Genomic DNA, 26,047 nt, shown 5'->3' with positions numbered 1-26,047 from the left:
GAGCCCAAACAACTCAGGGGTCCTAGCCCGTCTCAGTTTGAGGATCAAAGACTGGCCCAGAAGGCTAGTGTCGCGGCTCGTGCTCCCCTCCCGCCCACGGGTAGGGGTAGGAAGAATCACGGGTCAAAGGAAGGTAGGTAAAAGACTTAGGGATGTGATCCAGACAGGGCGTCAGCACTTTTGTCCGGATCAGAGTGATTCCTCAGTATCTACTCATTTCCTTCGGAGGTCTTACATCTGCCCTTATCTTCCCCTTCCTAATTCCCCTGTAACCACCATCTCTCCACCTGACCGAGGTTAGGTAGGAATTTCCTGCATTACAGTCTCCTATGCTGGACCTATGATGTTTAGTTGGTTCTATGGCTTCATAGCGACCACGTTACTGAGGGTCCGGACCAGAGGTTTCTTAGGACGGGGCTCCGACGCGGGAACCATGGTGTGTGAGTACTATCCATTTCGAAATATATATATATATATATATATATGTATGTGTGTGTATTTAATCCGCTGGTGGTTGTGTGTATAATCCTTCTGCTAGCTTTTTTTGCAGTGTTTCCCGGGACATGTGTGTTTCTGTCCTTTTTCTAGGGTAGGTCCTCAATTAGCACCCCCTCTCAGAAACCGGGTGCTCGACCTGCAGTGTTTATTTCACTCGTCGATATATGTCCAGAGGGTACGATACGCCGGGTTTCACCTTCATACTTCCTGGATTATGCGGCCAGGTCACAGGCTTCTGCGGGAGCCTTTTTGATCATTAGGCCCCCGGCACGGCACTGCAAAAATTTCCTGGACGTACGGGCTGGGCTTATACTTTCTGGCTGCCCTGTCTGGTCTACCGTAAATAGGTCGCCCTGAGGGGCCTCCCAATCACCAGGATATCCGCTCTTGCTGAGGCATCGAGCGGGAAGTATAGGTGGCATTTGCGAGAACCTTCTTGTGTAATGCAGTCTCAGGCAGTGCTCCCCTCACCTTAGAGGGTTGTATTTGAGCTTGCCTCTCCCATTTGGCTCAGTACTTCCAGGTATATGTGAGCAGATGCTTGGAAAACTCTTGAATCCATACTATGGTAAATGCACACGTATAAGCTTTGCGCATTTTCTAAAAATCCACATAAGTGGTAAGTGTGCACGTTATGCTTCGCTCACTTTCTAAAATCCACATAGGTGGTAATTGTGCACGTTATGCTTTGCCCACTTTCTAAAATCCTGTATGGTAAAGGTTATTCGTTATTAGCCTCATTCCCTTTCTCCGAGTTGGTTTAGACCCCGGTACCTTGGGTTCCACTCAACTAGTGTGTCTCTGTCGACACACTCTGGAAGCATCGCTCCCCTCACCATTGAGGGTTATTGTGAGCATGGTGCTTCTGTTCCAGCTTTGGAACATGCTGCAGGTTGAGCCTCCTCTCGTTTGAGAACTGGAGGTGTTGCGCTATCAGCTAAATAACTGCTAGCTGTTCCACCATTGGAACAGGCTGTAGGTCGAGCTCCCTCTTGATTGAGAGCTGGAAGTTTGCTCCCTCAGCAACAGATTTACTGCTAGCCTCTCCAGCATTATAAGCCTTAGATCGAGTTGATGACTTCTCAAACATAGCATTTTGCATAACATTTCCATCTATGGGCTGCTCTTTCAGAGTGCCACGAGAACCCCTTAGATCGGTATTTTTAAAATCCATGTTATGGTAAGTGTGCACGTGAAGTCTTTGTAAACTTACTAAAATCCACACTGTGGTAAGTTTGCACGCTAGTACTCTACGTTCTTTTCTAAAATCTTGTATGGTAAGAGCTACGTGCAGCAGCCTCGTGCTCTTTCTGAGTGGTTTAAAACCCCGGTTCCGCCTTGGGCACCACTCCACCTATGTATCCTCTGGATACCTACTTTAACAGGGTGTTGCTACTAGGGGTTTGTTGAGACAGTTCCTTTAGCATATGCAGAGCGTGCAGTTGCCCCTGTGTGACAGGCCAAGACTTAGAATCAGAATCAGAAAGAGCTTTATTGCCAAGTATGTTTGCACATACAAGGAATTTGTTATAGTGTCACAAGCTTCCAGTACACGGAGACAACAACAACACACAGATAATAAAAATAAGATGTGAATAAAATACACATGCATAAATATAAACCACAAAAAAGAATACATTGTATGTACAGATGGGCTATAGATAGAATAGGAATAAAATAAAAATAATTAAAATAAAATAAAAAAAAGTTGTAGGGATGTACTAGGATTTAGGGTGATAAATAAGTATAAGGTTATTGCACATACTTTAATTGCACAATGGGAGAATATTAACTGTTCATGAGCTAGATTGCTTGGGGAAAGGCTGTCCTGTTATTCGGTGCTCTGTAACGCCGATGGAGATGGCTTGGATGTGATGAATCCAGAGTGATTTTCTGAGCCCTTTTCCTTACTCTGGATGCATACAGTTCTTGGAGGGTAGGCAGGGGGGCACCAATAATCCTTTCAGCAGTCCGAACCGTTCTCTGTAGTCTTCTGATGTCTGATTTTGTAGCTGAACCAAACCAGACAGTTATTGAAGTGCACAGAACAGACTCAAAGACGGCTGAGTAGAACTGCTTCAGCAGTTCCTGTGGCAGGTTGAATTTCCTCAGTTGGCGAAGGAAGTACAACCTCTGCTGGGCCTTTTTAACAGTGGAGTCAATGTGAGTGTCCCACTTCAGGTCCTGAGAGATAGTGGTGCCCAGGAACCTGAATGACTCCACTGCAGTCTCATGTGCGCTTGCGGAGGAATGTAAATACTCACGAGAATAAACGAGTGAAACTCCCGCGGCGAATAGAACGGCTTACAGTTAATGAAAAGCGCTTCTAGATCGGAACAGCACATCTTCTTTAACGCTGTAACATCTGTACACCACCTTTCGTTGATGAAAAAACATGTCCCGCCGCCGCGCGATTTCCCCGTTGATTCTGCATCGCGGTCTGCTCTGAACAGCTGAAAGCCCGGCAGTTGTAGCGCGCTGTCCGGAATGGCGTCATTCAGCCAGGTTTCCGTGAAACACAGAGCAGCAGAGTGTGAAAAATCCTTATTTGTCTGGGAGAGCAGAAGAAGTTCGTCCATTTTGTTGGGTAGAGAGTGGAGATTCGCCAGATGGATGCTAGGCAACGCCGTTCTGAATCCGCGCTTCCTGAGCTTCACGAGCATGCCGGCTCGTTTCCCCCGTCTGCGCGTCCTGAAGCGCTTGATCAGCGCAGCTGCTCCGCCAAGTACAATGTTCAGCAAAACATCCGAATAAACGAAATCCGGTAGAAGGTTGTGTGGTGTGTTCTGCCGAATGTTCAGCAGCTCATCCCTGGTAAAACTGATCGTGTTTGAGAAACAAAAAACAGGAAAAACTAACAAAAACAGTACAAACACTGGAGAGCCAAACACTGAGGCTGCCGTCTGCTGCGCCATCGCATTTGAGTTCCGATGTAAGATCGGGTATGATTCTAGGCTCTTGGTCATATTCCCTTAAAGGAATCTATTCCTGATTCCAAGCCTTGAGCTCTACCCCGGGCCGAGGAGTTCTGTCCCTAACAGTTAAGTTTTTTGGGGTATGTAGCCTAGGCCTTTGGCCGTAGGGAATAATGTCACTGACAGCCGTCAAACGTCCCAGGGGCAACTCCCATGGCAATATGGTAGAGTCGGTACTTAGTGCTCACCATGGTTTCTGGCATGCACTCCCCTCAGCATGGTGGCGTGGGTATACCGTTCCACATAGCTACCCCTAGAGGACACAGTTCGAAGTTCCCATGAAAGGGAACGTCTCAGGTTACTTATGTAACCATGGTTCCCTGAGTAGGGAATGAGACACTGCATCCTCTAGGTTTCTTGCCATGCTTCGGACGCAAGCGTCAGACAAAGAAGTGGATGATGTGTTCTCCCGGTGCCTATTTATACTATAGTCGCACCGGTAGTGAAGTCATGGCTGTCGCCGGCCAACATGCTGTTGGTGTTTTTTCAATGTATGCTTCAGACACGGGTCACGACGAGGCATTCCCCATAGCGACCCCTAGAGGATGAAGTGTCTCGTTCCCTACTCAGGGAACCATGGTTACATAAGTAACCAGAGACATTTTCTTCTGAGAAAAGCTTTACAGCACTGAAAAACAAAAAGTTCCCTTGGCAAAGAACATGGCTGTGGTGGCCACTTCCCAAGTATGAGATATGTGTTCCCTCATTACCAGCAATGACGAGTACATGCTTTACATCCAGCAAAAAGCGAAAATGTTCGAAATAATTGAAGCCCATGATGAGCAGTTGAAATTGTTTCATTGAAGCATAAACTAGCTGGTCTCATTTCCTCTCATTATGTAACCTCATTACGGCTCAAATGGCTTGTAGACAAGCTAAAAGGTTCACCACATGTTCACCACATAACAGTTTGAATAGCCTAAAACGATTCATTTAGTAAGAAGTTCTCGTCTAAAGTAAACAAATGCTTGAGGTGAATGTGCAGTGGACAAAAACATTGACACTTTAAAGACCCCATTACGTAATGCCTGTTGGAAGTTGGAGCTCCAAGGGCTCAAAATTCTTTACATTTCTTTCCTCACACAAATTAGCCATATAACACAAATTGACATTTTATTGATCATTTTCATATTTGGGTAAACCCATGCAGTCAAACACCCACATAATGCACCCTCTTATCAGAGGACAGAAGCTCATTGCTGTATTTGCAATAAGGCCTAACTGTCATTACAAAGATTGTGTGAAGTCCCAGGGCAAATGCTGAAACAAACCAAGCAACCCTCTGTACTCATTAACTTTCATAGCCACAACAACAATAACCATTATGCCCCAATAGCACATTAGGAAGGGAATGGAAGCAAAAAAGGGGCAGACTGGGAGAAAGAGGTTGAATGACACTGAGATTCCCAGCAGAGATGCAGAGATGCTGAGTTTCTTATTGAAGGCAAAGCACAGGTTAGAGGTATAAGATGTGCCCATTTGAGCAGTGATATCCTCCTCTCTACACAAGCACATGAACCAGAGACCGATACAACCTGCACTGCCCATCGCAGGGAAGTATGTGAAGCTTAAAGGACTTCATAGCTTCAAGATTAAGAGCTTAAAAAAGTTAACCTACAAGTATGTCAACAAGATACTTGAGCTAGAAAACAGGGTAAAGATAAACATGGTACATGACCAATAGCTTCTCTTGTGCAACAACATGGGGTTTAGCGGTTTAAAATGTTTGATTATGAAAGACCATTGAGTGATTTGAAAGCACTTCAAAATGTGTCAACACAGAGGCAAACAAACTCACTGTTTAGGGGGGTTCAGCCTTCATGTTTGCTTTTCTGAAATTTTTAAATTGCAAACTGCAAACAAATACAACATCTTTACTCAGATACACCTACTGAAAGACATATGGAATTTTAATAATAATAATAATAATAATATTAGTAATAATAATAGTAGTAGTAGTAATAATAATAAAACAAGGAAAAAAGATAAGTAAAAGCAATATAATTCTGAGGCACATCATTTCATATTCATGTAAGGGAGAATCACATTGAGTGAAGAAAGAAAAAAATTATATATATATATATACACACACACACATATATATACATATACACACACAATATTTTATTATATATATATAGTCATTGTCAGAATTATTGGCACCTTTGGTAAATATGATCAAAGAAGGCTGTGAAAATAAATCTGCATTGTGAATCGTTTTGATCTTTTATTTAAAAAAATCACATAAATTTAATCTTTCATTGGAGAACAAGAATTTAAAATGGGGGGAAATATCATTATGACATAAATGTTTTTCTCTAATACACATTGGACACAATTAACGGCACTCTTTTATTCAATGCTTTTTGAAACCTCCATTTGGCATAATAACAGCTCTGAGTTTTCTCCTATAATGCCTGATGAGGTTAGAGAACACCTGACAAGAGATCAGAGACAATTCCTTCATCCAGAATCTCTCCAGACCCTTCTGATTTCCAGCTTCATGATGGTGCTTCTCCTCTTCAGTTCACCACACTCCTTTTCTATAGGGTTCAGGTCAGGGAACTGGAATGGAATTTTGTGCCCAGTGACCCATTTTTGTGTTGTTTTTAAGGTTTTTTTTTTTGATTATTGTCCAGTTGGAAGATCCAAACATGGCCCATTATAGGATTTCTAACAGAGTCAGTCACTTTTAGATTTTTTTTCTGTTGGTATTTGATAGAATCAAAGATGCCATGTATCTAAACAAGACATTGGTAGTCCCTTTGCCAGATGTTATTATAAAACCTTTTCATGTGATGATTTACATAATTGTATTCACAAGCATTGCAACCAGGTGCGTAGCAACTATTAAAACTTTGTCCCCCTACTCTTTCAATTAATTTCAATGTGCTTGACTGTGGTGAACAACAATGACTTCAATATCAAGCTTCTGCTGCTCAGCTAATTTAGCAATTTGCTGAAAGAATGCGCTAACGCTCACCTGCCAGTGTTGTCCAGGACCTCCAGCAGAAATATAGGCCCACAACATTAAAAATACAGCAGTATATGTCATTATACACATGGGGTACTTTTTATCTCTGTGTGCACCAAACCCATCTTGAGTGATTGTTGCTAAAAAGCTAATTTTTTTAGTTACATCTGACCATAGAAGCCAGTTCCAGTCGTGTCTGACAACAGAATATGCTGGGGATTGTTTTTGGATGAGAGCATTTTCTTTTCTTGATTTTTTTTCTTGAAACCCTCCCAAACAACATGTGGTGGTGTAGGTGACGTTTTATTTTTAATTTTTTTAAGGTTTTCTGACCCTGAGACTCAACTATTTTCTGCAATTCTCCAGCTGTGATCCTTGGAGAGTATTTAGCCACTCAAACTCTCCTCCTCACCGTGCATTAGGACGATATAGACACACGTCCTCTTCCAGGCATTTTCGTAACATTTTCTGTTGATTGGAAATTCTTAATTATTGCCCTGATGGTGGAAACGGGAATTTTCACTGCTCTAGCTGTTTTCTTAAAGTCACGTTCTAATTTGTGAAGCTCAATTATCTTTTGCTGCACATCAGAAATATATTCTTTGGTTTTTCTCATTGTGATTTTGATTTGTTTTTCCTCCTATTCATATTCCTGTGAAACAGGAAGCCATGGCTGGATAATTTCATGTTCATAATCACCCTGGTATGCTCAAAATTATATATATGATATTTTACTCATTTAAAATGATATTTACTAATTATAGTACCAATAATTGTGTCCAACGTGTATTTGAGAAAAACATTTATGTCATAATGATCTTTCCCCCCACTATATATATATATATATATATATATAGTGGTTAAGGATACAGAAGACTGTAGCATCATTTACACTATTTGACAATAGCAACTAGACATTCATCCAAAATTATTACAATATCGTTCGTTATAATTTGCGGTCAGTACGTTTTTTTTTTTTTTTTTTAAGAAATAACACTCATTCAGCAAGGCTGCATTAAACTGATCAAAAGTGACAGTAAAGACTAACTTTTCAATTTAAAATTTCTATTTCAAATAAACATTTTCAACATCTGTTCACTTTCAAAGTTTCCAAAAAATATTAAGCAGTACAATGGTTTTCAACTTGAAAAAATGAGAAACATTTCTAAAGTTGTAATAATATTTCCCAATATTACAGATTTCACTGTATTTTTAATAAAATAAATGCAGCCCTGGTGAGCATAAAATATTTTTTGTAACAAAATGAACATTTTAGAATAGTATTGTACTAGTAGTGTCCACAAGCATTAGTTTTACGGTTACAATTTTTAAAATAAAGTTCTAAAAGGTAGCTATGGAGGCAAATATCCCTTTCTGGCTAAAAGAGCTGACAGATATATAGCCCGATATGGAAGGGAAACAGCAACACAGCCAAGAAATAAAAGAAACAGAATGGGCTGAGGAGCTTTTGAACAACTTGGGCTGAAGGAAGAATATGATAACCGATGGAAAAGAGAGATGGAGATGTGCCTGTGGATTTATATTTAACCTCTAAAATAAAAAGCACACGTTTCAGCTCTGTAAATAGCAGCAGCCATGTGGTCAGGTTTTGTATGGTTTTCATGTGTAAGATCAAGCGATCAACATGTCTCCTCTCCAAGGAACACAAAGCAGGGTCTGGAGGGAGGCAGCACAGAACACTGCTCAGATTAGCGTAGCTCAACCTCTTCTGCCTGTTTTTCTCAGTCATTCACACATTCCCCTTTGGCTACACTCTGTGAAACTCCACTTGATCTTAACTTCATCCAGCAATAAGTGATCTTTTCATCTGTGCCGCACAATGGAATACCAAAACTGGACAACACAACATCAAATAATGTTTTGAACCATACTAGCAACATTTCAAGCTCAGGAACGATAAACAAAGCTGGAATTGTTGCAGTGGAGAGCTTCTTCTTCATTCCACAGTGGGTTTAAAAAGTGATGCAGGATGTCAGTGATTGGGAAAGAGGAGCTCAGACAAGTATGAAAGACAAAGGGCAATAGAAGCTTCAGGAATGTGAAACAGGAACAGATGCAATTAGCCAGATTGGAAGTTTTATGAAGATCAAAAAACCCAAGTGACCTTGTGCATCCAAATTCTTGCTCTACCTCAGTCTCCAATTCTCCAGATGGATCGCTCCATAAAGACAACGTTCACTGCCAGAATTCCCCAGGAGTTTACAGGGAATAAAACAAGAGGAGAGACAAAAGCAGCAATCCGTGTATGTTTTGTGCACATTCCTTTTGTTATGGGTCCACCATACTTACACCATCAAACATACATTATCATTCAAAAGTTTGGGGTCATTAAGATTTTTTTAGAAAAGGATGCATTAAGTTGATCAAAAGTGACAGTAAAGCCATTTACTTGTGTGTGTGTGTGTATATATATATATATATATATATATATATATAAAACATAGATGCTGTTCTTGCAAGAATACTGAAAAAACACTATCATGGCTTCCATAAAAATATTAAGCAGCACAACTGTTTTCAACATGAAATATTAGAATAATTTCTGCAAAAAATAATATAACAGACTGGAGTAATGACTTCTGAAAATTCGGCTTTGCCATCACAGGAACATATAAAAAACATTACAACAAAAATGGTTGTTTTAAACTGTAATAATATTTCACAATATTACTGTTTATACTGTTTTTTTTTTTTTTTTTTAAACTTAGTCTTGGTAAGCATAAGAGATTTTGAAGAACATTTTTAAAAAAAAACTTAAAATCACAAAATTTTGTGTAGACTACTATCCTGGGTCCCGTGAATTCATGCGATGACTCTGCGTCTAATACAACGCATTCACTTTTTGGCTGCTCGAGTTCACAAGGCCGAGGACCAAACTTCTTACATTGCCCACATATTCGCTCCTGGTTGCCAGCATACATTCCCATATACTTCATATTTTTTGAATAACTCTCAAATTACCAGAATAAATCATTCTAATCAGAGTGAGTGATGATGAATGTTGTTTTCTTGTCTGAGAATCAACCATTTTCTGAGAAGAATACAAATCTCTAACCCTCACTTCGAGGAATTCATCATCCTTCAAAGTTGCAATGTTTCATAAAAAAATGATAATTTTCCTAGTTGTTCACGTCAAAGCCCTGAGTTACGACTTCAATCACAAGCAAGGGGGGCCCTTACTGGTGGGCATGAACAGCGGTGTGTGCCCTCCAAAGGATCTAGAAGACTGTGAAGCATGCGAGTACACTGTGTAAACAGAGTTCAATGAATTTCAGATGTGTGCCAGTTGCCTTCTCAGTTCAGTTCAACCCTCACACTCGTGCTCATTCTCTAATACGGCGAATTACCAAACAATGGTAAACAAGAAAAGTATGGTGCATATGGAAAGTCAGGGGCAGCAGGGGCAGACAGGCCCTGGAGGATTTTTATTATACAGAACGATTTAACTGTAACAAATTAGGACGCATACTACCGTTAAAAATTTTGGGGTTGGTTAGTTTTTTTTAATTTTCTTATGCTCACCAAATAGACAATAATTTTTGTCTATTTTAATGTAATTTAAAATGTAAATTATTCCTGTGATGGCAAAGCTGAAATTTCAGCAGCCATACTCCAGTCTTCAGTGTCACATGATCCTACAGAAATCATTTTAATATTCTGATTTTGTGCTCAAGAACATTTATTATTTATATAATAAACATATATTTATTTATTATTTATTATCAGTGTTGAAAACAGTTAACAGTTTAACACTGCTTAATATTTTTGTGAAAACCTAGATTCTTCTAGATAGTTCAAAAGAACATTTATTTAAAATAGAAATCATCTGTAACATTTTAAATGTATTTACTGTCGCTTTTAATCAATTAAATGCATCGAGGAATAAAAGCATAAGAATAAAATATTCTTGTTGAATATATATATATATATATATATATATATATATATACAGTGGTTGAGGTATACCTATGATGAAAATTACAGGCCTCTCTCATCTTTTTAAGTGGGAGAACTTGCACAATTGGTGGCTGACTAAATACTTTTTTGCCCCACTGTATATATATATATATATATATATATATATTTATATATATGTATATATATTTTACCCAAAACTTTTCGAACAGTAGTGTATGGAGTCACAAATGTGAGATTTACAGGCACAAGTACAAGTAAATACATAATTGTGAGATATAAAGTTGAGAAATTGTTGCAATTTTGAGAAATAAAATTCACAATTACTAGAAATAATTGTAAGGTATAAAGGCACATTGCGAGATATAAAGACACAATTATGTGGAAATAAAGTGAGAGATGTAGTAAAAATGACCTGTGTAAACAATTTTATCTTATAAATGAGGGTTTGCAGATATTAAATCAGTGAGAACAGCACAGAGACGTGCACTAACCTGCTCATGGTACTCGATGCCCATGCTGAGTGTGTTAATGAGAATGGCAATCATTATTCCTTGTCCAAAGTACTTGCTGTCCACAATCTTACGGAAAGTGTCGCACACCAGCCTCCAGAAATGAACCACCTTCGCTGCCCGAGCTCCTAATGCAAACATCTTCTTCTTCCTGTTGGGATCTCTGCTGTCCCGATAATGGGCATCCTGTGTGAACTCATATACACCTTCACTGTCAGAGTCTGCCGTCTCATTCCCATCCACTCCCTCAGAGTCGTTGGCCATGAATTTGGTGCAATACGGACACGTCTCAGGGTCAAAGGTCAAAGCGGTGTCTAAATTTGTGCCACTGCAGTTCATGAGTGTATCCTTACAGATGATCTTGCCTGAAATGTATAAGAAAAAGCACATGATGCATGGATAAGTGTCTATTTGTTTTAGATCTCTCTATCTCTCTCTATCTAATCTTTAAATTAATTTTTTTTTATTTGCAGTAATAGCTGGAAATTGCATAACTGTGCGTAAAATTACAGTGTTTGTATGAGTTTGTAAAGTTTTCTTAAATTTCAATTATTTAGCTAAAATAATTTGCTTTAATCAATTTTAATATCTGAAGAATGTAATAAATGTATCCATTTGTTATAAATAATCTATAAATGTAAAATAATTATATTAAAAATAATTATAAATTTAAATTATCGAATAGACATTTCAGGGTCAAGTTTCCAGCAAAAGCAACTATAATGCATAGTGTAACCATGATGATATGAACAAAATACAACATACAAAAATATAAAATAGGGCTGTCAAATCGATTAATCACGATTAATCGCATCCAAAACAAGACTTAGACATACATAAATATATTTCTTAAATATATAAACGTATGTGTGTGTATTTAAATATACATATATTCACAGTATGCACACATATATTATGTAAGCCCAAACTTTTATTTTAGATCCGATTAATTGCGATTAATCGATTTGACAGCCCTAATATGAAATTACTTGGTTAATTTTGTTCATACCGCCCTACTCTAAACTCGTGTCATCCAGCTGTTGAATTTCTGAATTTCAGTTTAAAATCCATTTACCAGGAGGACCTTGTGTCTCCACCAGGCACTGTGAGGTGTTGATGGGAGTAGGTGGGATATTTAGGTTGGTAAGGACACTAGCAGTGCAACTGCCACCTCCTGGTTCCAGGATTCTCTGTCTGAGCTGCTCTAAGGCCAGAGATGACAGTAACGTGGGGTAGTTCTTATGTACTGGAGCCGCAAATGGTACTGAGTTCCTCTTATATGCATGGAGAACCGTGGGAGAAGGTGAGGGGCCGCAGCGCAGTGGCTCAAGGTGGCCCACGGTCTGATAAACACTATGCACAGATTCTGCACCGCTGGGGCCCAGAGACCCACAAAAGGGGTCCTGATGAGGGACAATGACAGGTAGCATGAGACGCCCAGAGTTGTTGACATTTCCACTCTGGGATCCGTTGTCCACCTCTCTGCCCCCATCAGTTCGGACACTCCCATTGCCCAGATGGTAGTGATGGTGGAGGTGGTGCTGATGGTGCATGACGTGACGGATAGATCCCTGGCGCAGCTTCTGACGCCGTCTTTTCGTGGGCGGTGGTTCCAGTGGCGGAGAAGCGCAGATCCGCAGGCCTGCCCGACGACCGGCGGCTCGGATGAGGTGGCAGATTTGCCTGGTGCCTTTGTGGATGACGTGGACTAGGTACTTGAGAAGCTCATCATAGCAGCTTCCTGGCTCAGAGAAGCTATTCAGCGTGCTGGCGTTGGACCTGAAGCGCACTCTCTGCTCCTTCATAAGCTGGCTCTCTCGTTGCTTGGTCTCAGAGAACTGTGTCGCTATGACAACTAGACAAAGGTTAATCATGAAGAATGAGCCCACCTGAAAAACAGTGGAAGAGACCATGAACAGAGAGATCTTCACTGTTCATTAACAACATTGCTACTGTAAAAACAAGAAAAGATGGAATGATAAAAATAGCAAGCATAAAATAAATGGTTATTTTCTGTACTAATAGGATTTGAAATGAACAGATTGGAAGTTTAGAACAACCCCCGCATTTAAAGGTACAGTTCTCCCAAAAAGGAAAATTCTGTCATTATTCATTCACCATCACATCATTCCAAACCTGTATGACTTTCTTTCTTCTGTGTAACACAAAAGAAAACATTTTAAGAAATGTTTCCGTGTTTCTGTTCCACAGAAGAAAGTCAAACAGGTTTAGAAAGACAAGACATTGAATAAATTAAGTCAACTTAAGTCAAATGTATTTGCATAGTGCGTTTCACAATACACACTGTTTTAAAGCAGCTTTACAGAAAGTCATGATGTTGATGTTTTTAATATGTGACGCTGTTAATATTCGACAAAACCAGACATAATGGTCAATTTTTTTTAATTGAGATTTATACATCATCTGAAAGCTGAATGAATAAGCTTTCCATTGATGTATGGTTTGTTAGGATACTACAATATTTAGCCGAGATACAATGGAATCTGAGGGTGCAAAAAAAAAATCTAAATATTGAGAAAATCACCTTTAAAGTTGTCCAAATGAAGTTCTTAGCAATGCATATTACTAATCAAAATTTTAATTTTGATATATTTATCATAGGAAATTTACAAAATATCTTCATGGAACATGATCTTTACGTAATATCCTAATTATTATTGCCATAAAAGAAAAATCGATAATTTTGACCCATACAATGTATTTTTGGCTATTGCTACAAATATACCTGCGCTACTTATGATTGGTTTCGTGGTCCAGGGTCACATATTTTAACATCTTCATGATTTATTGTCAAATTTAGCAGATTTGAGCTGGGTGTAATAATATACAGTATATTTAGCAACAATATAAGCAATCAAGCCATACTTTAAATATACATACTTATACAGTATATACGACTTTATATAAAGAGCTGATCGCTAACATAGTTATATTGATGAAATAAAAGTTAAGCAGTTGCGATTTCCAATAAAGTATATATCACTTCACATGAGTATACTGTATGTATATTGATAAAGCTGGATACGTACCCAACATTATATATAAATCTATGTGACAATGAAGTTTAGATTTGTAAACTGACAGAATATGATGACAGAAATTAGATTTTTGTCTGAGCTATCCATTTTAAATACCCCTAAATGGATCTCCTGAACAGATTTAAACCATTTTGACAACAATCCATTTCCTAGGCTAAACAAAACATGATTTATAGCATGTTATGGACATTGCAACTATGACTGTTTTTAAAAACATGGTCATTTAAAAAAAATGTTTAAAATATGATTATCTTGTCTTTGTCTTCTGAGCTGTCTAAGCCTGTCTGACACAGAGTTACAGTAACAGTTCAGGTAATGCTCTCATAAAGGAGTCCAGGTCTGCCCAGCTCAGCCCACAGCCACTCACTATTATCAGGAGAATGAAGTAGATGAAATTGTAGAAGGAGTGAGCATCCATAACAAAGTACATGATGTCCACCCAGCCCTCCAGAGTAATAACCTACAGGAAAGAACAAAAGGAGAGGGATTCAGTGCAGCTTATGTCCCATAAGAGACAGTTTATATAAGGCATTATTTTTAACATAACAGTCTCCTAAATATTTAATTAGAAATCTATTTTGTTGTGTTGTAAACATATGAAAAGTGAGATTTTAATTCAATTTGAGATTAAAATCAGTGGGCACATGCAAGAATAATTAAAACCTTATCACCCTTTTTGTGATAAAAGAACACAGAATAAAAATTAATAGAGCCCGATGATCCCTGCAGTTGCCTCCACGCCAGATTCTAAAAAGGCTAATCCAAAATCCCAGGACAAATTAGCTTTGTTGTTTAAACACAATATCAAACATTTAAGATATCACTGAACGGTCAATGAAACTGTGGTAAGCACATTTGGGTTCAAGAGAGTAAATTGAGTATTAGTTTGGATCAACTTCAATCAATCAGTAAATTAAATGTCACTGTTGGGTCAAAGTGCCTCGGATTTTGGTGGCAGTCTTTACTTTCAAATGAATAAATAAATAAACACATACATTTTAAATGCTACAAGTGAATTTAGGCATCACAACATTTCAAAGTACAGTATGTAAAACAGCAATATTTTTGAGATTAGTGTTATTACGTTATTATCATTTTTAAAGATTAAGCATTAGATGATGAACGTGGTAATCTAAATGTAAAAATAGGAGAAATGAGCATACACAACGACATTTCCAACAGCAACTAACACTATTTTTTATGGCAACAATATATTGTGCATCCTTACTAAACTGTCATTCTAAGGCATTGTAAGTGTTTTTATAGCTCTTGGTAAGTCTTCACAGTATTAGCAATAAAAGAAGACATACAACAGACCTGAAAGATGGCAATCCAGGCATAACCAATGTTGTCAAAGTTTATGGCCCCCTTGAAGGGATTGGCCTCTCCAGCAGAGCAGTTGGTGTAATACTTGTTCCAGTTGACGCAGGTGGTGTTGTCTGTGCTATTGTAAGCTGCCATGTCCAGCTGGCACTGCCGGCCCTCCTCGTGAAGCGTGGGGATGGAGCTGCACAGGCGCATGCCATTCTCCCGTGGTTGAGAACAGATAAATGGGTTTTCATCATCATTTTCTGTGTGGTAGTAGTTGTGCAGGTCTAGACTGGTAGGCCTGTAGAAAGGATAAAACAAGAATTACTTCCTAAAATGATAGTTTACCACCAAAAAATTAAAATGTAAAAGGGTATAACCTTCCTTTCTTTCAAAATTTGAAATTTAGAAATATGTACTTCAATAAAAATACAATAAAAGGGGAGTGAGGCTTTTAAGTCTCAAAAGTGGCAAAAGTATCATAATATATAAACAGTCTTTTATGATCGCCTTCCAGGTCTTCTACTTAATGTGACTGGATCACTGAGTCAGTGAACTGAACTTGTGAATGAATCACTCCAATCAAGGTACTAGTAAGATTTGTTCATGAAAATCAAAAGAATTCATTATGTTCCTCACACAAGGCTTATGTACGCTTTAGAAGAGTTGGAATAAGTCATATGCACCCCTTTTATGGTTATTTTACTACTTTTTCTCTTATTTTACAGCTTTATAGACCTATTCCTCATTTTCTGTCAATGAAGTGCAGAGTAGCCAGTAGGGCTGCATGATAAATCGAAATGGAATCGAGATCGCGATTCGACAGAAGCTGCGATTGTCATGCGTATCTTTCAGTGAAGCACGGTTCTGTGATCAGCAGTAAATCTCCATCCAAAGGCCAGAGGGTGCTCTCGTGTTGAAACTCCAAATACGCCTCGCAGAAGAAACCCAGGAAATGCATCGCTGCAGCTGAATAAACAGAAGATTCAACTGCTTTCACCGATTCAACGTGACTAATAAACACACAACTACGGCAATGTACAGTTTATCTGAGTTCTTATTATTATAATTTTCATTAAAATAAAATATATTTATAATGCAATGCCTTTATCACTGCTTAAATACTATGAAATATGTTGCGTGCCTTATTCTGTGTAAGAAGCCACATCATCTCACAGAAGGATTTATTTCAAACACTCGACTGACGTTATGAAGTGAGTTTGGAGTAAAAATATGTTATTAAATGTGGTATTTTGAGATGCTTTCAGATGGAGCAGCATTTACTTCACAGAGCCGTAGTTCACTGAGAAGCTATGCAAACAGCTGTCATTATCGCGAACGATTTCTTTGATTTCATAATCGCAACTTATCGTAACTTATCAGTGAACTACGGCTATGTGTAGTAAATTCTGCTCCATCTGAAAGCACGTGATGATGATTTCCTGCTGATTACAGAACCGGCTTTACTAACAAAATGCGCATGACAATCGCATTTGATTAATCGTGCAGCCTTAGTAGCCAGGATATTTAAAAAAAATTCACCTTGTGTGTGCCACGAAATAATGAAAATGTATTCAATGCACAAACACACAGTTCAGACAACTCATGCAAATGAGTGCAAATAAACTGTGCATTGAGGTTCATATTATACCGACTCACAGGCAAAAACTTAAATCTGCTGAACCTATAGTAAAGTCTGTAAAGAGATGGACCAACGAAACAGAGCGGGCATTACAAGCCTATTTCGACTGCACTGATTGGAGTGTTTTTGAAGCTGCCACCAACGATCTGGATGAGCTCACAGAATCTGTAACATCATATTTCAGTTTCTGTGAAGACATGTGCATCCCTACCAGGACTCATTTAACATTCAACAATGATAAGCCATGGATTACAGCAAAACTTCGTCATCTTTGTCAGGCCAAAGAGGACGCCTACAAAAGGGGGGATAGAGTCTTGTACAATCAAACCAGAAACACACTGCATAAAGAGATTAGAGTGGCCAAGAGGAACTACGCTAAAAAGCTAGAACACCACTTTTCTGCCAACGGCCCTGCATCAATGTGGAAAGGCCTGAAAGACATTACCAACTACAAGACACCATCCCCCAGCACTGAGGCCAATAAACAACTTGCTGAAGACCTGAATGAGTTTTACTGTAGATTTGAAACTCCCCGTCTAACACCCCACACCCGCTCTGAACATCTCTCCACACAACCATCAACACCTCCTGCAACCCCCCTCTCCCCCACTCCTACGTTTCAGATCAGCGAAGATGATGTGCGTCAGGTCTTCAGAAAGAGCAAGAGAAGAAAGGCACCAGGCCCAGATGGTGTGATACCAGCATGTCTGAAAAACCTGTGCTGACCAGCTGGCCCCCATCTTCTCACAGATCTTCAACAGATAGTTGAAGTCTCCAGTGTCCCTGCCTGCTTCAAATGCTCCACCATCATCCCCGTCCCAAAGAAACCCAAGATAACAGGACTTAATGACTACAGACCTGTGGCCCTAACGTCTGTGGTCATGAAGACATTTGAGAGGTTGGTGTTGACTTATCTGAAGGACATTACTGGACCCTTACTAGACCCCCTGCAGTTTGCTTACCAAGCAAACAGGTCCGTGGATGATGCAGTCAACATGGGAGTTTCACATCTGGACAAAACAGGGACTTATGTGAGGATCCTGTTTGTGGACTTTAGCTCAGCTTTCAACACCATCATCCCAACTCTCCTCCAGACCAAACTAAACCAGCTCTCTGTTCCTAGCTATATCTCTCAATGGATCACCAGCTTTCTGACAGATAGGCAACAGATAGTGAGAATTGGTAAATTCACATCCACAGCCACACCACTATCCTCTACCCACTGCCATTCTCCCTCTACACAAATGACTGCACCTCTAAAGACCCCTCTGTCAAGCTCCTGAAGTTTGCAGATGACACTACAGTCATCGGTGTCATCCAGGACAGAGATAAGTCTGCTTACAGACAGGAGGTTAAAGAGCTGTCTGTCTGGTGCAGTCACAACAACCTGGAGCTGAGCTCGTTCAAAACTGTGGAGATGATCATGGACTTCAGGAGGAACCCCCCTGCACTCTCTCCACTCACCATCATGGACAGCACAGTGGCTGCAGTGGAGTCATTAAGATTCCTGGGAACCACCATTTCTCAGGACCTGAATTGGGTCACTCACATAGACGCCATTGTTAAAAAGGCCCAACAAAGGTTGTCCTTCCTTCGCCAACTGTGGAAATTCAACCTGCCACAGGAGCTGCTGAAACAGTCAATAACTGTCTGGTTTGGTTCAGCTACAAAATCAGACATTAGAAGACTACAGAGAACGGTTCGGACTGCTGAAAGGATTATTGGTGCTCCCCTGCCTACCCTCCAAGAACTGTATACATCCAGATTGAGGAAAAGGGCTCAGAAAATCACTCTGGATCCGTCACATCCAAGTAATCTCCTTTTTTAACTTTTGCCATCTGGTCGGTGTTACAGAGCACCGAATACCAGGACAACCAGGCACAAGAACAGTTTCTTTCCCCAGGCAATCTACCTCATGAACAGTTAATGTTCTCCCATTGTGCAATAAAAGTATGTGCAATAACCTTATACTTATTTATCACCCTAAGTCTTAGTACAGCCCTACAACTTATTTTTTATTTTTATTTTATTTTATTCTATTCCTATTCTATCTATAGCACACCTGTACATACAATTTATTCTTTTTTTTGTGGTTTATTTATAATTATGCATGTGTATTTTATTCACATCTTATTTTTATTATCTGTGTGTTGTTGTTGTCTCTGTTTTCCTGCAAGCCTGTGACACTAAAACAAATTCCTTGTATGTGCAAACATACTTGGAAATAAAGCTCTTTCTGACTTCTGATTGAGCAATAACTCAGCCAACGAAGACTTCAGTGCCCTCCGCTCAGCCTCAGCTTCTCCTAGGGTTGGGCAAACACCCATTTGAGCAGCAGTCAGGCTGCAGTGAGATCAGCAGTAACTATCTCCAGAAGAAATGTGATTGAGCAAGGCCTAGCTTTAATGGCATTTGGCTCTGACACTGGATAATTGGGCCGTCTGTCAACACAAATTCACCTCAGAGAGAAAGTGCCATGGCGAATTAGCTGCACAAGTACCTTCGATTACCCATTGGGACAAATCCTAGCCTTCCAAAGAAACCTGCCCCTTGAAATATTTATTTCTTAAGAGCAATTTAACAGTTTAAGACCGTCTTAATGTTACATAATCACCACTGCAAGCCAATCTCTTTGAGGCAGTGGATTCCTTCAACACGCAGTGTTAGCCAGGCCATGAATCCATGGGGTCTAATTCATGCTCTCAGTGCAATGATAGCTGTGGGGTTTACAGTGCTAGATAGTAAACAAAAAGAATTGATTCATGGTTGAAAATTAATGGTAGCAGAAAGAAGAGAAATGGAAACTTATTATTCATTTTTTATGATTCATCAAACATAAGATAGTGTCTGCAAAAGATTTACGCATTTGTGGATGGAAATCATTTCCAAAACTCCTTGTGTGACCCATTCACCTTTGTGAACATTTGGTGCACATTTATTTCCATATCAATTTGAACTTTATTTGCTCAAAAAAAAGGGGTAAGGAGTTGTGCTGCATTAACATAGAGGAGAACTCACTAATACTCAAAGTAAACAAATAAAATAAGTAAAACTTTTATTCTAATAATTTTTAAATATATTATAATTTTACGTATATAAAATAGTGTTCAAATACAATAATTGATATTATATATAAATTTATACAACAGTTCGTTCTGGTTCTCAAATCTGATATATTCTACTGGTATCACTACAGGAACGCCCTTTCACAATTTTGTATCACTCCGCTGGTTCTAGCCGGGTCTATGTTTTTTTTTTATTATTCACTGAGCTAATCGTAGAGTACGTTAGTTAATATAAGAAGAAACGTCTAGCTTCGCGGTCTCTCTCTCTCTCATTTGAATGCACGTCTTGCCAAATTGTTTCTCTCTTATAACCTCGTTATTTCTCACTAATAACCTAACTGAAGCAGCACATGCCCTTGATACGAATTCTAAAAGTGACGTATGTTTAACTGTCAACTTGAGCTTTGAATCCGTGGCGGAAGGAAGTAGTTCCGCACAAAAGAGGGTTTTATTAGGCACTCCGTTGTTTCTTGTTTAATTACACATGACCAGCTTTTTGAAGATGCTGATTTCATTTTCCAGCAGGATTTGGCACCTACGCACACTGTCAAAAGCACCAAAAGTTTGTTAAATGACCATGGTGTTGGTGTGCTTGACTGGCCAGCAAACTCACCAGACCTGAACCCCATAGAGAATCTATGGGGTATTGTCAAGAGGAAAATGAGAAACAAGAGACCAAAAAATGCAGATGAGCTGAAGGCCACTGTCAAAGAAACCTGGGCTTCCATACCCCCTCAGCAGTGCCACAAACTGATCACCTCCATGCCATGCTGAATTGAGGCAGTAATTAAAGCAAAAGGAGCCCCTACCAAGTATTGAGCACATGTACAGTAAATGAACATACTTTCCAGATGGCCAACAATTCACTAAAAACTTTTTTTTCATTGGTCTTATGAAGTATTCTAATTTGTTGAGATAGTGAATTGGTGGGTTTTTGTTAAATGTGAGCCAAAATCATCACAATTAAAAGAACCAAAGACTTAAACTACTTCAGTCTGTGTGCATTGAATTTATTTAATACACAAGTTTCACAATTTGAGTTGAATTACTGAAATAAATGAATGTTTCCACGACATTCTAATTTATTGAGATGCAATAAACTTGATATACTTTATTATTTATATATGCACACATACATACAGAAATAAATCATATTTATTTGTTTGTCATTGATAATTTTTGCATTTCTGTGTATTGCTTTCAATCCTCTTTTCTGTAGGTCCATAAAACCCCATTTAAATTGATCTCGAGTTGATACTTGGCCTTTCATCATGTGCTCACATTATAAACCCTCTCATTTTAAGACTCCTGAGGTCACTTTTAAATCAATATCATGCTTGTGATACTACATCCCAGGCCATCACACTCACAGGGAGAAGTTTTCCGGGAGGAAGCAGCGGTTGCGGAGAAGCCCGGCCCACAACTGGACCCCTACGATCCCAAAGATAAAGAAAACAAAGAAGCAAAGCAGCAGCACATTGCCCAGCATGGGAAGAGTGTCCAGCAGAAGCGTCACCAGGATCCTCATACCTGCAACACAATGAAAGTGCAACTGTAGTATTATTTCATCCCTCACACGCTCAAAAACACACTGTTGTAATAATAAAAAGAAATGGCTACAAGCATATTGCTCTCGAAAAACATATGAAATTATAGTGCTATAATGCACTAAACAAACTGTTGCTCTCTTTCCCGTTTATAGAGGCTCATTGTCGACCCACAGTACGAATGTTTATATGCGCCAGTAAAAATCTCTGCTGATATCCAGTTTTTCAGACACTGCTGCTGCCCTGGCTTTTCCAATATATCTGCCCTGTGTCAAACCACAATGCCAGCTGACTGGAGCATAAATGATGAAAATCATTTCCTGCTCAGGGTTTGGCGGGTAATTGGTGGAGCAGGGTAATACAGCCGGTGCTCCCTGGCAGCCTGCAGTCTGTGGGTGATAACTGTGGCCGGCTGTAATTTCCACATTTGGAGGAAGAGTGAGTGGCGATAAGCAGTGAGGCATTAACAGGAATGAATGACAATGGAGGACCCATGTCATCATATAAAATGCCTCTGTGCTGTGTGGGTTTACAGAGCTTAGTATTGTGCAGATGCTGCATTTCTCAAAGCCCTCGTCTTCGAGACGGGTTTTAGCCCCTTAAATTCGCTCTTCTCTAATGAGACGCCCTGATGGAAACATGGCCTCTAAATATTTTTTTATGTCTGGGAATTTAGGAAACGCTGCATCGTTTTGTGAGTGTTTATCAGCCTGTATCTATTTACTTGTAATTAGGAAATGGTGAGTGCAGAACGACAATCGAGGTCTCTGAAATTCAGAGTGTTTCTTCCAATTACGATGTGTTTTTGTGGATAATCCACTGCTCTGAGATTTCTGCACAGAAAATCACTTCCTAACTTCTGTCATTAGTGACTCCAAATGACTGTGGAGTTCACTCTAGCACAGCAATCCAAGTCAGGGCTTAACAAGCATTGAATCAGTGACAGTGGCACAGATCCGTGTCTCTTACAAACTGAAAGGTAATTCCCCACAGGGAGCCAGGTGTATTTCCTGGAGAAAATCACCTTCTGGAATTTGGGTCCCTTAAGAAGCCTGACAAATGGAAAGCCGGGCCATGTGAGTTTCCTCACAATATGATAATGGACTGTCTAAGCAGGAGGCTGAGCTAACTTTAGTCAATGTTTTTTTGTTAATGTTACTTGTCAACTCATTTTATGACTTAGATTTTCCAAAATATGTATAAAACTCAAGGAATTGTTTAATTTTCTAAAATATATTGTAGTGTACACTACACAAAATGTGTAATATTAGATTCAACTATCACATGGAATTTATTACTTCGCTGATTGGCTGAGCCTCATGAACAATAATGGCAGATTTTAAGGGTGCTTTCACACCTGTCCCGTTGTTTCGGAACCTGGCGCGTTTCCCCCCTTAGCTCGGTTCGTTTGGGCATATGTGAACACGGCAATCGCGCTCGGGTCCGCACCAAAACAATCAGTCCGAGATTACCTGAATGAGGTGGTCTCGGCTCGATTGAAAACGAACTCTGGAGTGGTTCGGTTGTAGTGAGAAAGCAATCTGATCTAACGGACCAACGAACCAGGCTATATCACAATGTATAATAGGTAATTACGTAAGTTCCATGAAAAGCATTAGCTTTGTTGTTTTGCTAATACTTCAAAATGAACCATGTGAATTGTCTGTGGATGAGCACGTCTTTCCCATTCAAAATCAAAGCGCACTTTTTCCTTTTATAATGCCATCTTATTGCTCTTCTTCCTAGTATGTGCATTTTAAAAATGTTTTCCCGATGAATCCTGGACTCCTGCTCAAAGTGATAAATTAATATAATGACATCTACAAAAAAAACAACAACAACAACAACAATAAGCCCGCGAAGCTGTTGTCGTTCCATCCTGACAGATGACAGCTGTGACAGCTAAGTGGAATCCAGGAAAATAAATCGTGAAACTTTGATCAATGAGAGAACGGTTTACTCGCGCGTGACTTTTATTAACAAATTTGGTCAGTTTAGAAACATTGCCATGAGAAAGCGAACCGCATCAAGAATAAAAAGCAACATTGTAATAATTTTAATCCCTGTTTCGGAACAAAGCAATAGATCTACAGGTGTGAAAGCACCCTAAATTGCGTACCAGCAGAGCAACTGCCATTTAAATCAATTGGAATTCAAACAGGTTCCCAGGCATCTTTGAAAATTTTAGAAATAGCATTTAAAAGTAAAAGAATGAGATAATTATCAACATAAAAAATTAAAATAAACAAACAAACAAACAAACAAAAATAAATAAATAAATTCTGAACCTGACAGACAAAAAGGTTAAATTAATTTTTTGAAAAAAGTTTCAAAAAGCAAAATTTAAGTTGCAAATTAAAAGCATTTTTACATTTAGTAAAGCATTTACAAATGTAAGAACTTAAGTTTAATTTAATATTGCAATTTAAAAGTTGCATTAAAAGCACAATTTAAATACTACATAAAAAAATCTATTGAAAGCCTATATTTAAAAAAAAGAATGCGTTAAATGGATAGTGCACCAAAAAATGAAAACTTAAAAAGATATTTTAAAGAATGTTGGTAACCAATCCATTTTGGTTCCCACTGACTACCATTATATAGACATACAATTCAATGGAAGTCAATGGGAACCAAAACTCTTTGATTACAAACAAAATATCTCCTTTCATGTTCCACAGAAGAGTGTCATATAGGTTTGGCACAATAATGATGACAGATTTTTTAAATAACATTTTTAAAAATAGATTTTAATTTAAAATCTTTTACTGCTATATTAATTTCTCTCCGCAAATGAAAACATCAAAATGGCATACTTCCTCTTTATATGATTATTTAACCATCTAAAGTCCTTTTCCACACCTACCATGGATGTCAGTCCTAATTTTCCTTATCACTGCATTGATACCGATACTGACAGACAAATTAAATCTTGCTAATATTCCAGAAAACAACTCGTTATTTACCCGTTTCCTTGTCTGACCTAGCTATGTCAGTCTATGGCTATTTACTAATGCAAAGGTCTGACTCTCCGCAGGTTGCTCAACTCATTTCTAAACTCCTCCTGAAAAGATTATTTAGGAGAGCGTATTCCCCAAGGGCAAACTGTAAATATCCTGCCATAGCTGCTCTTTTCTGTTGAAAAGAGAGTCTTCCAGGCCACACAATGTGCTCGGGCCCCTGTGTTATGAAGAAGTCCCCTGGGATCCCCTGCCCTTTGGAGTCCTCCACATGCACCAAACAAGCTCAATAACAAAGCACAGGGGAGAAAGAGATCATAACCATGCTTTATATTTATTTCTCATAAGCTTCCACAGATAATAAAAGAGCAGCTTCTCTGAAGGTTTAATTAAAACAGCTTGAGGGGACATGAAAACCACATAAACACAGGAGTCTATTCCAGTGTTGTACTGCTGTAGCAGTCTTAACATAAGGGTGTTGATACTTGGCAGAATACTTAACGAAAGAGATGAGAAGTTTAATCTTGTCAATATTAATTCAATAAGGTTGTAAAAAAACAACACTCAACCCACTGATTTCACTCAAAAGCTCATTAAAGAGTGCTGGAGAAATAAATGCCCTGATGTTAAAAAGATAAATACAATGTTCTGTCATGAAACTCTAGATGGCACAGGCCAATAGGTCTAACCCAATCTGATATAATTAAATCATCATTAACATGGCACAGCTGATTGGTTTCTTTTTGCATCAGCAGCCAATAAGCTTGCTGCTCAATATTCAAATACGTGGCTAGTGCTTGCCGCAGCACACTTCAGAAACCCTCCACCTTCCCCAGCTCCACCTGTATAGATCTGCTACAGGGTAATTTAATGTATGCTATACAGTGGTGGCCAAATTTATTAAAACACTAATATTTTCACCAGCTAAAAATGGTTTTAAGTCAGTTATTTCTATCTTTTGCTGTAGTGTATCAGTAGGAAATATCAGTCTACATTTTCAAACATTAATTTTGCCATTAATTGTAATACTCCAGTGAGATTTATGTTTGCACAAGGAGTCTGACAGCAGCCAGCACTCCACACAGAGATCTGATCTCATCATCATCCAGTCTGTCTGGAATGACATGAAGAAACCGAACAAACTGAGACTGACTAAATCCAGAAGAACTGTGGCAATGTCTCCAAGATGTTTCAAACTTTTAACAGTACTGTAGCTTTGCGGGTAGGTTTCTTGAAGAATCTTAGAGATGTTGCCACAGTTCTTCTGGATTTAGTCTGGATTTAGGATTCTATCATCCATTCGTTCCAAGGGTTATTGATGCACTTTGCATATAAAATTATAAACAGTTTTAAAGTTTTCAGTGTTAAAATATTAATTTTAGTAAGTGTTAAAATTTTAATTTTACATTTTAGAAATATTACATATAATATTTTAATATATTATTTTAATAATAATATACATAATTTCATTGTTTTCAATAATTACATGATTTATATTACTGTTTTAAAGTATCCCAATTGGTAGAGAAACACTTGAAGGGTGACCATACATTTACTTTTTTTTTTTTTTT

General features: G+C 38.7%; 1 protein-coding gene across 3 annotated transcripts in view; it reads right to left on the bottom strand.

The window, feature by feature from the left end:
• cacna1g (calcium channel, voltage-dependent, T type, alpha 1G subunit) overlaps nucleotides 1–26,047 on the bottom strand; it is a 161,814-nt gene that overhangs the window by 106,281 nt on the left and 29,486 nt on the right. For all 3 annotated transcript variants that reach the window (XM_016234764.1, XM_016234763.1, XM_016234765.1), the window contains exons 4-8: nucleotides 21,340–21,499; nucleotides 15,272–15,563; nucleotides 14,322–14,414; nucleotides 11,971–12,784; nucleotides 10,878–11,260 (exon numbers count right to left, since the gene is read on the bottom strand). In XM_016234764.1, coding sequence (XP_016090250.1) covers nucleotides 10,878–11,260; nucleotides 11,971–12,784; nucleotides 14,322–14,414; nucleotides 15,272–15,563; nucleotides 21,340–21,499 — 1,742 coding nt within the window. The remainder of the gene's footprint in view (nucleotides 1–10,877; nucleotides 11,261–11,970; nucleotides 12,785–14,321; nucleotides 14,415–15,271; nucleotides 15,564–21,339; nucleotides 21,500–26,047) is intronic.

This window comes from Sinocyclocheilus grahami, unplaced genomic scaffold (genome assembly GCF_001515645.1).
Source record: "Sinocyclocheilus grahami isolate Dianchi unplaced genomic scaffold, SAMN03320097.WGS_v1.1 scaffold457.1, whole genome shotgun sequence".
In the NCBI taxonomy this organism is placed as follows: domain Eukaryota; kingdom Metazoa; phylum Chordata; class Actinopteri; order Cypriniformes; family Cyprinidae; genus Sinocyclocheilus; species Sinocyclocheilus grahami.
This window is presented reverse-complemented; position numbering and strand designations above follow the sequence as displayed.